Raw genomic sequence first — 14,964 nt, 5'->3', positions numbered from 1 at the left:
ATGATCGGAAAGGACCCTAAATTGTCATTTCAAGCACCCACTGTGTTGATGGCTACTAGCTCCTGGGAGCAATAGGCTTGAGCGAGCTCTGAGTTGGAATCCTGGCTGGACTGAAGGGTGCAGTGATGTGTTCGTGCTGTCTGTATGGGGGACCCGGGGCCCATTCGAAGTCCTTGTACTGGGATCAGTGGTTCTCAATCCAGAACAGCCCATGCGGGGCTTTGAAAACACATGGGGCCATTTTTGTGTCACCTTGACTGGGGACGATTCAGCATTTAGTAGCAGCTGTGATATTCTACCTCCTGCAGCACAGGGCTCACCATGAAGGCATTTCCCACTCGAAAGGCCCTTGGCACCCCGCTAGTGGTCCGGGATCTCTTGCAGGGCCAGCCTGAGCCCATGACCCTGCCGGGGTCCATCGTAGGTCTGTTAAGTGCTCTCCTGAGATCATTTGTTCTCACACCCCGAAGCGAATAGCTGTGAGACAGCAATGTTCACCGGTAGGTGGCCCAGCCTGTGTTGTCCAGAAGGGGACAGAGATCTCCGTGGGCAATAGGATAACTTGCCTTGTCCCCTGTCCCTCTCCTGGCTCTCACTGCTGCAGCGTTGTGGTTCATCTTCTGTGGCGACCTGACGTTCCGGCTCCCTTGTCCTGTCATCTCAGTCCTTACAGAATATTGAAACAGGGCGCGAGTGGCAGCCGGAAACGCCTGCCTCTGCTGTAGGCGGGAGGTGCGCGTCCTCTCCCGAGCTGATCCTTCTAGGCTACGGGAGATAAAGAACGGTAGGAAGCAACTTGCTGCTTAGCTTTTTCACAGACTGCTGGAATCGTTCTTGTTAAATGTCTTTAGTTGCATAATTTCTATAGAAAAATTTAAAAATTAGTTAAAAATTTACTGAAATGAAAGTGATTTTTAATGGTCTCTACTTAGAACCCCAAACGGACATGTCTTAACTTTTTCCCATGAAAGTTACATGACACTCTGTGTGTGTTCACGTTTTTTATACTTACCCAGTAGGAATAATTCAGGGGGAGAAAAGCTTGGTGTCATCATACTACTCAGGACCCTATTAATAGACTCCATCTCTCAGTTATGCGTTTGAGTATGGGTTTAAGTCGTACCTTTCAGAGCCCTTGGAATTTGGGTTCAGTAGTTTCTTGAGCAGTCTTTGGAAAAACATGGCCTGTTCTCCTCTTTGGGGTTTAAATAATTAATTAAAACTCTTCGGTTAGTATCACCCTGGAAGATATTTTCAAAATATGTATTACCAGCCATTAAAGTTTTATCACCGTAATCTCACTAGAGCTCATTTGCTAACTGTGAAGCTCATTAGCCAAACTTCCCTCACTAGGCAGGATGCGCCACCATTAGCATACTGTCTTCTAGAAAGGAACAGAATTAGCACTGCGGAGCGAGCACACCTCTGCCTCCAGCAGCTCTGGTTCCTGGGGCGGCCACCTGAGAGGGACTGTTTTGAAGCCAGCTACTTCCACAGAAGCCAGTTCAGCTAAAGTTTTGGGGTGGCTATCATTGAAAGGGGAAACAAAGAAAAACAAGGCTTGTGTCTCTGAACACAGTCAAAAGACAGTAGGAAAGTCATGCGTGTGTGTGTGTGTGTGTGTGTGTGTGTGTGTGTGTGTGTGTGTGGTTTTTGACTCATTGCTAAAATGACCAGTTTAAAGATAAAACAAATTGAAGCAGTTGAAAATTAAACTTCATGTATTCATAATCCCCTCCTTTGAGTCTCGCCTGTGACTCAGCCTTTCAGAACTTCCTTGGCCCGGGGCTGCCCAGCCACCAGGCCCGCTCCCACGCCTTCCTAAGTCCTCAGTCAGAGCCACTCCGATGAGTGAATTTAGGCCATTGAGGAGGAGGCAAGAAGGGAGATCTTTATTCTCTACCAATTTGGGCCATTTCTGCAGAGAAACAATTGTCTGGCATCTCAGTCACAACCCCACAGTCAGTGTCACGTGAGAAGCAAAACATTTTCTCTGGCCTTGCAGTGTTGCCAGAATTGGGGTAATTACTTTATCCATCATCCACCTAAATTATAGCAAGGAAAGAAACATGTTAATTTTTCCTTCTAGCAAAACCCTGTGAGGGGGTGCTTAGGACCTGGGTTACTCTGAACTGTAGCTAATGGAGGGGTGAGCCACGTCAGATTCCGTTGCAAACACAGTCGGGTAGTTACAGACATTTGCAGATTACAGGACAGCGTGAAACAGGAGTGGCTGTGAGTTCATTGCTGAAGCTTGCTGATGCCACGTGTGGTGTGCAGTACGAGTCTCAAAGTAGAGACTTTTCAAAATGTTTTCCATAATAAAAGCTTAGAATACTTTGTTAAACCAAATGAAAATTAGAAACAGATACTGGGATTTCTTCTTAAAAACACCTTTGCAGAGAGATCTCACTTGTCAGGCCTCCCTTGGATGAAATAGAACCTGCCCCCCTGCCCTGTGTGATGTTTACTTCTTAGCTGAACATGAGACATACGTGTGAGTCTCACACACACATGCTTACTCATTTGGCATGTTCCTCCCCTACTAGGAAACAACCGCCAAGAAAACAGGAGCTGTGTCAATTCTGTTTATCACTGTCACGTGGGGGCCAAGAACAAAATTTCTGTTCAACGAGCACACACTGCGTGAGTGAATGAAACGAGTACATGACTACTAACTGCTAGACTTTCTTTTTGTTCTTTTGTTTTAGTTGCGGAATTAAGAAAAATCTTTGAACCAAAGAGGAAAGAATTTTTAGAAATGAAAAGGTAAGATCTTTATAGTACGGAATTAAGAGGTGAAGGGCTTGGCAAAGCAGCATTTAGTTTTCCTTTAGAACTCATTGCCGTTGGTCACCGTGCCTTTTTTGGTGTTTGCACAGAAAAGAAAGAATCGCCAGGCGCCTCGAAGGAATTGAAAATGACGCCCAGCCCGTCCTCTTGCAGAGCTGCACAGGGTTGGTGACTCATCGGCTGCTGGAGGAAGACACGCCTCGGTACATGCGAGCCACCGACCCGGCCAGCCCCCACATTGGTGAGCACGTGTGTCAGGCCGGGTGGCCCGACCTCAGGCAGGACGCTGGACTTGTTACACGTTGCCTTTTTCTAACCTGGTGGTATCAGAAAACGAAATAGTCCACAAAAGTGATTTGTGTGGATACAAATTTTTTATTACATGTATTTGTTAAAAAGAGCAGTAACACGTATGTCAGCTCTGCCCTGGTCACAGATGTGGTCCTGCAGTGTCACAGCAGTAAGACGTGATTCCTCTTGGCACGTTGTTGGCTAACTGACGACCGATCATTTCCCCCTTAGACTGGGGCCCTTCGAAGGCAGGAACTGTGTCTGCCTTTCTGTACCCTCCGCCCGGCACAGGCTCTGCTGTCGGAGACCCTTAGCGACTGTTTGGTAAAGGAATGAATGAGACAGCTACCTCCGAGTTCTCGCGTAGGTTTAGACTTCATGCCCAGGTGCCCGGCACAGGCAGCCCCTGCTCTCAGCAGGGAGAGTTAAAGGCAAAGCTGGAGCTTGAATGATTAGGGCATTTACTCTAAGTGTTTAGGCAACAAAACATTCCGTTGAAATCATTTAATGTATGTAATTTTAAATATGTTGCATATTTATTTCATAGGAAACAGTACATCGAACCAGCATGACTTAGCTTTTCCTTGATCGCTCAGAGTCATCGTTATGGGCATGAAATATTCACCTTGACCTTGGGAGAGGATGTTGGATGCAGGGCTGCACTTCCCACCCCACCCCCTCTGAGGCTCTGTGCTGCTGCTTTTTATAGTTAGTGTTTTCTAGTGTTTTCCTCGGTGAGGGCTGTTGATCTCACATCATGATGTTATCAGTTTGCTTGTCACTGCGGTTTCTAATTTTCTGTGGCCAGAAAACTAGAGACCTCAGATATTTTTAAAATGTCATGCATGAGAAATCAAGAATAGACAGATCAGAGTGCCAAAATTGATAGCCAGAAATAAACCCTAGTGTATATAAAATGTTAATCAATGTGTAGTATGTGATAATTTAAGCATCACATATTAGTGAGAAAAGGAAGAATTATGTAATAAAATAGTACTGGAAAAATGGGTTAGCTGTAGGGTGGGAGAGGGGTATGTTCTTCTTCTCACTTCATACCAAATCCAAAAACTAGTTTCAGTTACGCGTGTGATTAATTTGAAGGAAACAATTGAAAACATAGGTGAATATTGAATTCAAGTGGAGTGGAAAAGGGTTTTCAAAGCATAGAAACAGACAGCTAAAGAAATCACCAAATGAACAGGTCTGTTGACTACGTAACAATTTTTATCTGTACTTCAAAGAGAGTCTTACAAACACGTAGATGTCACAGCAAAATTAAACCACGAGCAAGTTTGAAAATATTCACGAAGATGACAAAGGGCTAATATTCTTTAAAAGCTTACACAAACCAATAAAAATGACACTATGAATCAACAGAAGGTAAAGCTCCGGCAGACATTCCAGAAAAGAGAAAGAGAATACAAATAGCAAAGAAACAATGAAAAAATGCATACATTCTCTTTCTCTAGTCATCAAAGGCAATTCTTTTTTACACTCAGTGTTTGTGAGGAAGCATATATTGTGGATGTAAGTGTAAATTGATACAGACTTTATAGAAATTAATTTGTTGCAGTCTGGCAAGGGTCTTAAGATGCTGTGCCCTTTGATAAAGCAATTCTGCTTTTATGACTCCGTCTAGTATGATACTAATCAGAAAATCAGACTGATCAGAAGTTAGAAACAACCTAAATACCCAGCCATATAGGAAGGGTTAAATTAATTATGGAATGTCTATTAGATAGAATATTATGAAGCCTTAAAAAATGATGTCTTTGCAATAAGATTTCTAAATAGAGGAAAATATTTTCTATAGAACTTTAGTAACACTAAATTTTTTATATAGGAAAAAAGAGAAGAAATCAACTATCTAAAAGACTAGAAGGAATATATAAAATGGCAAGTTATCAGGGCATAGTGTGATCACTGGCGATTTGGGCTTTCACCTTCACGTTTGCCTGTTAGACATTTTCTGCATCAGGCATGTGCAATTGGAAAAAGGCACTTCTGCGAAAAAACAAAACCGGGTGACTGTCAACATGGGCCATGTTGTCATGGTTACTATCAGAGCCTGCGAAACCACAGTCCATCAGCTGTCACCTTACAGCAGTTCAGTTCTCTGCCGACTTTTCTAGAGGACTGTGAGCTCATCCGGTGGCGTCACATGTGACATATTAAACTCACAAAACAAACAAGTAAATAAATAAGGGAAACAGCGCTGAGCAAGGTCTGGGGCTCTGGGAGCGGAGGGCTGGGTAGGGTTTTAGCTGTGGCTCACGGAGCTGGGGCCCGCTCGCGGCCTTCGTGTGTTTCACTCCGGCTCTCAGCCTCCTTCGGTAGCCCAGGTAACCCATCTCAGGTAAACACACCTGTGTGGGGGATTGGTCCTGCCCAGCATGGGCGTCTTGTGCGTAAATGCGCGACTTTACCTGGAATCCGCACCTGTTGTTCTGTGATCTTGCAGGCCGCTCAAATGAGGAGGAGGAAACTTCCGATTCTGCCTTAGAAAAGCGAGCTCGACCCAAGCTCCGCGGGGACAGCTCGGGCGTCGGCGCCGACCCGCCCTGCGGCCCCGCGGCCATGGACACCCACGGCGCGGGCGCCAAAGCCGAACGCATCGCCAGGTACAAGGCGGAGAGGCGGCGGCAGCTGGCGGAGAAATACGGGCTGACGCTGGAGCCCGAAGCGGACCCGGAGCACCTGTCGCGCTACACCAGGTGCAGGAGGGACCCCGGCGCGGCCGAGAAGCGCGCGGGGAAAAGCGACAAACCGGCAGAGCCCGGCAAAGACTCGAGCGCGCCGTACCCGGGGACGGAGACCGTGGGGCTGCGCACCTGTGCAGGTGAGTCCGAGGACTGCGCCCGGCACGCGCGCGACGGCGTTTCCGAGCAAGAGGTGCTGCTGAACGTGGAAAACCAAAGACGGGGCCAGGAGCCCAGCGCCACCCGGCCGGCCCAGGACCGGCCCCCGGCAGCCGAGAGTCCCTCGACCTTCTCGTTCTCCGGGCGAGACTCCTCCTTCACTGAAGTGCCAAGGCCCCCGGAGCAGGTGCACAGCTCCTCGCTGCAGCCGCCGGCGCCCCGGAGCCCCTCTGCTGGCGACCCGCCCGGCCCCGCCGAGGCCCGGCCCAGGTGAGCACACAGCCGGCTAACCACGCCCGTCGTGGGGCCCAGGTGCCCGCGCTGCGCCTTGCCACACCCTGCGAGTGTCGGGGCTTGCTAGAGATGCGTGATGGTGACCGTCTAACTTCCCCACCATCAGAACAGCTTCCACCAAAGCAGGAAGCCATGTGTTCTTTGTGTCAGTGTGCTTCTGATGTTCCTTTCTAAAGTACAGTAACACACTGAACAAGTGTCTCGGGGACACTGTCATGGAGGCCTCATTTCTGCACCCTTCCTTATACCGGATTGTCTACCTGCCTTTCATGATTTATCTTTTTGTTGGTTTTCTGTAATCATACCCAAGACTCGTGGGGTTCAGTGATTGCCTTTTGCTGTTGGTGAAACTCACAAGCAGAAAGAACACCACTAACCAGTGCCAGGGCCGCTGCGTGGGGCGCAGAAGTGTGACGAGTACACTGAGCTCGACTGTGATGTATAGTTCCCAGATAGAGCAGGTGCTGACACAGGTGTGTAAAAGAACACCGCATTTAAAAGAGCAACCATTAAGAGAAACCACTGTGAAAGGACCTACTACAGGTAGGAAAGGCTCCCATTTGGGAAAATTAGGGAAGACAGGCATTCAGAAAGTCAAATGCAAGATGAGAATGTATTTATTTCCAAATTTAAATAGAAAAAGTGTGATGAACGTATTTTAAAGTGAAATGTACTTAAAACATCCTGCTTAAAGCTTTGGGGCAATTGTCTAGGTAGACTCCTAATTGTGGTTTTCAGTTCAAACAAGCAATAGCTTCCCAGGTGAATCAAGAATGAGAATCTAAGGTCAAACAGATTTGTTCTGAAAGAAAAAATACATATATTGGAAAAATGCCCGTATTTGTTTCCCCCTGGGATAGAGTGGTGAACACCTGGTGGTCTCTCTGGGGCAGTGATACAGCTGAAGCAGGCTCTGTTAGTTGTTGAAGTTTATTAAGGCAAAGGCCTGTGACCACATACTTCATCATCCAGACTGAAATATTTAGAAATATCGGCTTCTAAGAGAATTAAATACTGTAGATGCCAAGAATGTATTTTGAGGGCCTTTGTTCAGCCTTTGGACTTAACTACTTGAAACTTAGGGGCTGTGACCTATTGTCTTATATTTTGAAATGAGGAACTTTTGTTTGGGAAGTTTGCATTTCACAGTAGAAACAGTGTTTTTGGTTTAGTTACTCCGTCAAAGCCTTCCTGTCTTTTGTGCAAGGGACAAAGAAATCTAACAGATTCCAATTTAGAAAGAATAGTAGAGATTTATAATTACGGTGGTTAAAAAAATGAAGAATCTTAATTTGAATTGCCATAAACGACAACTGCTTAGATTGTTATCACAGTGCCTAGGTTGGTCACCTGGATCACACATCATAGTTTCTCAGTAAGATTTTTGAATCATTTGTAACAGTAATTAAAAACTTTGTTTTATTCCAAGTGAAAGGACAGGATACTTAATAGTTTTACGTGAGTTAAAATCTTAATATTAAAAAATGTGTTTAACTTAAAGTCTTAATACCTAGGTAAAAGCATTGTTGACTTATTTAGGCCTGTTAACAGACAAAGCCATTTCTTTATAGGTTATTTTGAAGACGCATATTACCTAGAAGTTTCCAGAAGCCTAGCCTTAGCTTCACAATGCTTCACTTTCACGAAAAAAAGCCTCAAAAGAATTAGGAGATTGTAAAGGAATTCCAGAAGAGGCACAGGCTTTATTTTTTGAAGCCATTCAAGGTGTGAAATTCTATGATTCATGGGCAAAGAAACATGAATCATTTCATACATATTAGGGAAATACCTGAGCTCTGTTTACGTAAAGAGGGATGGAAAATAATGTGTGAAAAATTTGACATTTAAAAATGTTAACATTTACTTTGTACTGACAACAGTCATTCAGCTTGTAAAACGGACTAACATTCTGCTTAGATGTCCTTTATCTAGAGCCAGGAAATTCAAATTTCAAAAAGTGATTGTCTGATTTCCATTAGGGAGGAAGTAAGACAAGCAAAAAATACTTTGCAACCTAAGACAATAACAAAAGAAACCTCCTGGGTGAACTGAATGACCATAAGTGAAAATAATGATGTCATTTGATATGAAAATATGTAACAGAAAAGTTTAAGAAGTTGAAGAAGTAAGGAAAAAAGTATCCACAAATGATTTTAATGCTGTGCTTTTTCATAGATTTGTTCTGTCATGGAAATGGAATATTTTTCTCACGGCTTTACTGTCTTATCACCTAGCTCTGCCAAATTTATTCTGGCTGTTAAATCTCTCAATTAACTCATTCCAGTTTCATCATTTTAGTTTGTGCTTGCTAGCAAGGGGCTGTTTTATTATTTAAATATGAATACACTACTCATGAGTATACCATCAAAAGTGTCCTAGTGTCCTAAAAATTCAAATGTGAGTCAGATATATAATGCAGAAGTGTTGGATGTGCTCATGTATACTAACACCTATACATACTTGTGCATATATACAGAATAATCATTAATTCTTATATTTCACTGTGCTATACTGTGTGTCAGAGTTATAAGCTAAATAACAGTCTTTAGGACAATATTTACCTAAGTAACAAATTTGTTTTGGAATTAATTAGTATTCATTCAGTTTGTACGATTAAGAAGATATTTTTTTTTTCTTTTTGAGACAGAGTCTCACTCTGTTGCCCTGGCTAGAGTGAGTGCCATGGCGTTAGCCTAGCTCACAGCAACCTCAAACTCCTGGGCTCAAGCGATCCTCCTGCCTCAGCCTCCTGAGTAGCTGGGACTACAGGCATGCGCCACCGTGCCTGGCTAATTTTTTCTATTTTTAGTTGTCTGGCTAATCTCTTTCTATTTTTAGTAGAGACGGGGTCTCGCTCTTGCTCAGGCTGCTCTCGAACTCCTGAGCTCAAATAATCCGCCCGCCTCGGCCTCCCAGAGAGCTAGGATTACAGGCGTGAGCCACCGCGCCTGGCCAAGAAATGGATTGATTGATCGATATTACAGGGTCTTTAGCTCAGAAATCCTGTTAGTTGACCAGGAATTCAGATGACCACATTGTTCTAAAGAAAACCACGAATACACATAGTCAACCAAAAAGACAAAAGAGAGAATAATAAAACACCCCAGCCCCCACTTCTCCAACCCTTCTGAACCTTGTAAACTTGGGGTTTCATAGGTTGTTTTTTCTGGAAAGGTAGTGTTACTGATATGAGCCATTCTGTTTTAATTCAGCCACTCTGAATTTTAGAAGAAAATTCAAAGGGATTTGGGTCCTATGGATTATTCAAAATTTTTAAAATCTGAGCTCCTCCTACTACTAGAAATCCTGAATCCAAAGCTCCTGTTGAATTTGCTATTTTGTGCATCTCCTATTTAAAAAAAAAAGGAAATGCCCGTCTGTGCCCTTCTATGAGAGGAGAAGCTACCTGGAGTCCCACGGCTGGGAATGCTGGGCCGCAGCTGCCGCTCTCTGTCCTCCGAGAACTGTGACTGGCAAAGTGGAGAATGAAATGGAACTTACACCTGGTGTTCTAGGGTGATCCACTCTGGAAACCTCGTTTGTCATTTTCTTTTTTCATTACTCTACTGAGATCTCACACCTCTCCTCCTCCACTTAGCAAGTTGTATCGTTAGTGGCCAGAATGCGACGATGGAGGTTTCCTGCAGAGCTGAGGCTGACACCGGACCCAGGAGAAGTTGCCGCTGGTGGGCGATGGTTTGGGCAGGGCTCCCCGTGGACACCAGACAGCTGTGGATCGGCTCGGGAGGACAGACCAGGGCACCCTCTGGAATGAAGCTTTTCTGCAACACCTTGATGTGGTGCAGACGGAACCACTAGGAAGGGAAGGGGCTCCTGCTAGGCACTCGGAGTTACTTCTGATTTGCATTCGCTCGTCTCCTGATGGGAGGTTTGAGTCTAAAAACTGCCTCCAGTGCCTCAAGCTCTCGTGGCTCTAGCTGATGGTCTGTGTCCATGCACGGACAGAGCTGTCTCCAGGAGAGCAGAGTGCCGGGCCTCCTGCCATCCTGCCTCAGTTCCTGTCCCTGCTGGCAGGCAGGTCCTCCGACGCATGCCGCAGGGGGCATGGCACGGCGTCATGGAAAACGCTCATCTCAGACGCCAGTCTCAAAAGAAGAGACCGCTACATACTCCTCCTCGCAGCTTATTCTAGTATTGAAATGGAATTATTTTCATCATTCGGTCCCTGAACCCCCAGATATCTGTGCTCCCCACCCTGTGCTAGCAGCTTTGAGCTGTTACTAGAGGGTTAACTGATTCTCATTTTTTCATTTTATTCTGCTCACACTGACAGGTGGCAATTCCTGTTCATTGAATTAAATAAAATATACCACCCAAAATACTAGCTACAATGCATACTAGCAAAAAATTCAAATGTGTGCAACATTTTAAATGCAAATTTTGTCTGCGAGCGTGTGCCCGTGCGCATTTGACACTGTGAGTATATGCAGAGCTATCCTTAGCAGTTTTCCCATACAGGCAACTTTTAGTAAATTAACTGTTAACTTTAATGAGATGGAGAAGTTAATAGCCGTTCTTAATGTTTTATAATTAGAAGCTGTTATATAACTAGTGCTGGACACCCGCATGGTGAAACTGATTTTACTGTGCTGGACTTAACTTCACTTTGGTAGCAGGAAGCACTTTTTAGTTTATTGACTCTTAGGCGTTGTAGGGAAATAAAGCATGTCATTATATATTATCATGTGCTTAGGGATAAATAAAGCATGTCATTATATATTACCATGTGCTTAGGGATATAGTCCCAGAGCAACTCCTGGACTTTATGAGAACTTAGGGTGACTTACTACTTCCTGGTAATACAAATCTCTGCCAGCCAGTTGCCATAGCAAAGCATGGTCTCTTACAGGTGAAGTCATCCCCTCCTTGTGGTCTCTGATAACCCTGCAGTCCCCTCCCAGTGGAGGGAACTTCTGCGCTATGGGAGATGGTTCAGCCCAAGACCCCATAAAATAAATTCTCTGTTTGTTTCTGAGGACAAGCCTTTTAGGTACCTTATGTAAATCTACACACGCTGTTTCTGTGATGCACCCCGATCTTTGTCCCTAAAATTTCTCACCTTCAAAGGACAAAAACAACAAACCGTCTTTACTACAATGATGAAAATAGCATTGACATGAATAAAGAATTTTAGACTCTTAGAACCAGAAGTAACCCTGGAGATTATTTAGTTAAAAAATCTATTTTATACATGGGAAAAACTAAAGATTTAAAAAGCAGCTTGATCGAGATCACGTAGCTACTTTGACCAAACTGAGACTGTCCATCCATCCATCCATCCACTCCAAGTTCTCTGAGTCTGGCGCAGTTCCTCCCGCCACGCTGTGCTCTGTCAGCGCTATTTTTCACCGTGTGGAAAGGAGAGTTTACTGGTTTTGCCCTTTGAAGGTTAGAGATTTTAGGAAGGAAGGTCAGGGTGTTATAGACACATATAGAACAGACATGGAAACATCCATCCTTACGGATTTGCATAAGGTCCTTAGAAAGCCTTGTCCTCATAAAGAAAATGGAAACCTGTAGTCTAGGGTGATTGGGACTCATTAGGCATCCTCCCATCTCTCCATACTCCATGGGTCAATTTCAGCTCTAAGGCAGTTTACCTGATTATTCAAGAAAATTCTATTGAGCCTTCTGTGTGACAGGCACTGTGCTCCTCCCTGGGCATATCATTAACAAAAAGTGTTGGCGATAACTACGGCACAGAGGGGGTAACTTTGGTTCTCGAGGCCAAGGTTGGGCGCCATGGAATACTAAGCACGGGGTATTGATCTTCCCTCTTGGAGACGTGGTAATAGTTGAACCAAGTCCTTAGGGAGGAGGTGGGTTTGCTAGACGTGGAGGGGAGGCTGCCCCAGGCAAGAATGCACAGGCGTCCAGCGTAGACCCAGAAGGAGCAGGATGGGAGGACGTGGAAAGCCGGGTGGGATCATCCATGGGGTACCTCAGGTGACTCGACCAGGCACTTGGCCTTTGCCGTGTGGACAGGGGGAAGTGCCTGGAGGATTTTAAAGCCAGGAGGATTGGTTATGCGCTTGGGAAACGCTGCTCGGGAGGAGCGTGGAGCGTTAGTCTGAGGGATAATCGATGACCCGCAGGGAGGACAGCGCGGAGGTGGGTGCAGGTTCCAGGCCTGAGGCGGCGAGGCCTCCGGTGCCACGGTGGGCTTTGTCACGGACCTGGTCCTAAGTGGCATCTCATTAGATAATCTGGAAGATACTGATGACAGGGTGGTCTCATTTCTGGAGGAGGGATCATAAATAAGTTTGATGAGCAAAAGAGAGAGGCAGGGGCGGGTGGAGGGAAGAGAGCTGGGAGGGAGCGTGCCGGCAAGAGAGCACGCGTCCCTGGAACAGTGGCTGGAAACCGACAAGATGAAATTTAATAAAGTCCTGTATTTAGAGGGGGAAGAATCAGTGCACAAGTTCAGATTGGGGGGGCCTGATTTGACAACAGTTCATGGGAAACAGACCTCGGAGCTGTAGCTGACAGCAAGTTCTTTATATGACTGCCAGAGTGATTAGACCCACCCCGGGGGACGGTAATGAAAGTCAGCTGCCAGCAGCACAGGTGGGCACTGGTCTCCCTGTGTCCTGCGGTGGTCGTATTACATCTGGGCACCTCACTCTAACAGGACGTCTGACAAAGGAGGGCATGTGCAGAGGGGGCCACCTTCCCATCTTCCCTGCTTTCCTCACCTTTCCAGGTTTTTATAGACTTTTCTCTGTCTTAGTAGAAACCGGAATCATTTTTGGAGGCTCGTGCACGTTCTCCGGTGTTCAGACTCTCAGACCAGTCTGTTCTTCTCATTATCAGATTTTCGTTTTCCCAGAGACGATAGAAAGCTGAAGCTCGGCTTGGCGAGGGAGTCCCGATGCTATCAGCCCGGCTCTGGCTGGCGATGGTTCTGCTGGAAGGGCACAGAGGAGAAAGATCATGAACCAAAAGGGGTGTCCCCCAGAGGCAGCTTTACCTGCACCCCATTTCTTAGGAAGAAGGCTATTCAAAGGCCCAACACTCTGGGACAAGGCTGTCGTACCCAGAAGAGGATTTTAGCAATTTTACCGGGATTCCCCCAGACACGGGACCGAGGATTTGGTATTATGCGAGTCTGTGAGACCAGCAAGGATGACCGCGATGACAGCATCCTTCAGTAGAAGCCTTAAGGGAAAGGCAGGTACCGTGCCTTGGTCATTTTCCTATCTCCTCCCTGCTAGTGGCCATATCCAGCAATACCAAGTGACCCAGCAAATCATTTTTGAATGAATGTTCTTCTGTTTTCTGTGTTTCTTAAAGTGCCACCAAGCTCTAGCAGTGCTGTTTGCTAGCCAATCTGCAAACTCTTTGTCAGCCCACGACCTGTAAGAACCTGAGACTTGCACCTGAGTGTCAGTCGTGGCTCGTTTCCGTCGTGAGGAAGTCAGGCTATGGAGAAAATGTTAGCTGAACTCAACGGCGGGCTCAGTGACGTTAATTTCCCGTCCGCTGCCAGCCTTTCATCTGATCGGGGACCAGCGACACTGATCAGCAGAACACTGTAAAAGCACTGGTGTCTATGACAAGGCTCTTTCTACTTTGAGATTGGAATTCTTTTCTGTGGTCTTGAGTCAGTGTTTTCATAAATATTATTGAACTGTCAGTTGTGATAAGTGGGAAGAAACTCATTGGCTGCTCCTGAAGCCTTGCGGACTCAGTCCCCAGCCCTGAAAAGCGGCGTCTAGGCTGCTCTATTGACTACGGCCGTCACGCCCCTGGCCCACCTTCTTCTAAGAGTGGTGGTTTGAATCAGGAGATGTGGAAACTCAAGTCCAGCGAGGAGGCAGAAATGTGGTCCACCATGGTCCACTTAGGATGGCCTAGTGTAGCACCGTCCTCCGATTCCAGCAGTTTCTGACAGTTCTCTCTATCTACACGTACCTTCTGCCGTTCTTTCTGGGCCAAGGTTACAGCATTTAGGCATTCCGCATTGAGATCAGCTCAGAGAAAGACGGGGAGAAAGTGGTTATCTGACATTTATCTTGCTTCTTCCCCCAGAAAATGCTTCATTTCTACCTTTTTAACCCTCAAGAAGTCCTCACTCTATAATCCAACAATGATGCATGTTTTAATTGAGGTGTAATTTGACATCACATACCCAGACGTTAAGGATGCAGGTTAGTGACTAAATAAATGTATAACCATTACCCCAGTCAAGATATAAAATATTTCCATCATCCCTTGTGATTTCGTCCACCAACCTGACCCTGGACTCTGTTTTCAAGGACCTGATTGAGCCGCCATAGCCTGACGGTATCCTGTGTTCAACTCACTAGGTTGTATAAAGCAAATCTTCTCCCATTGTTAATTTTTAAATCATGCCTTAATTATTTATGGAAAATAGTTAAGCATAACACTAAAGAACACTTCCTAAAATAATAGCATCTATGCAAGATTAAAAAGAAAGAGAAAAGAAAAAGAAAAATAATCGCCACTATTCAGGTGTGATCTCTTTTTTATTCATATTTTTAAAAACTCACTGGCTATTATACTTCTCCAAAACAATGCCCTCTGGGCCCCAGAAATAAATTTTTTACTTTTATGAAATGATATGTTTTAAAATCAGAGTTTAGGTATCCCTTAGCCAACCCACTCAGTATTACAATCAGGCTATATGCCAAGGTGGAAAATTCAGTCCAAAAGCTTCCACTGCCTGACTCCTTTGATCTTTAGT

At 45.4% G+C, this 14,964-nt stretch overlaps 1 protein-coding gene across 1 annotated transcript in view; it reads left to right on the top strand.

Annotated features, from left to right (window-relative positions):
- The first annotated feature begins 2,756 nt into the window (after positions 1 to 2,756).
- The window catches only part of SVIL (supervillin), an 83,965-nt gene continuing 71,757 nt past the window's right edge, over positions 2,757 to 14,964 (top strand). The window contains exons 1-3 of the mRNA XM_012654844.1: positions 2,757 to 2,769; positions 2,883 to 3,034; positions 5,546 to 6,212. Of these exons, the coding sequence (XP_012510298.1) occupies positions 2,762 to 2,769; positions 2,883 to 3,034; positions 5,546 to 6,212 (827 nt within the window). The 5' untranslated portion in view covers positions 2,757 to 2,761. The remainder of the gene's footprint in view (positions 2,770 to 2,882; positions 3,035 to 5,545; positions 6,213 to 14,964) is intronic.

Source organism: Propithecus coquereli, unplaced genomic scaffold (assembly GCF_000956105.1).
Source record: "Propithecus coquereli isolate 6110/MARCELLA unplaced genomic scaffold, Pcoq_1.0 Scaffold45, whole genome shotgun sequence".
Taxonomy (NCBI): Eukaryota; Metazoa; Chordata; class Mammalia; order Primates; family Indriidae; genus Propithecus; species Propithecus coquereli.
This window is presented reverse-complemented; position numbering and strand designations above follow the sequence as displayed.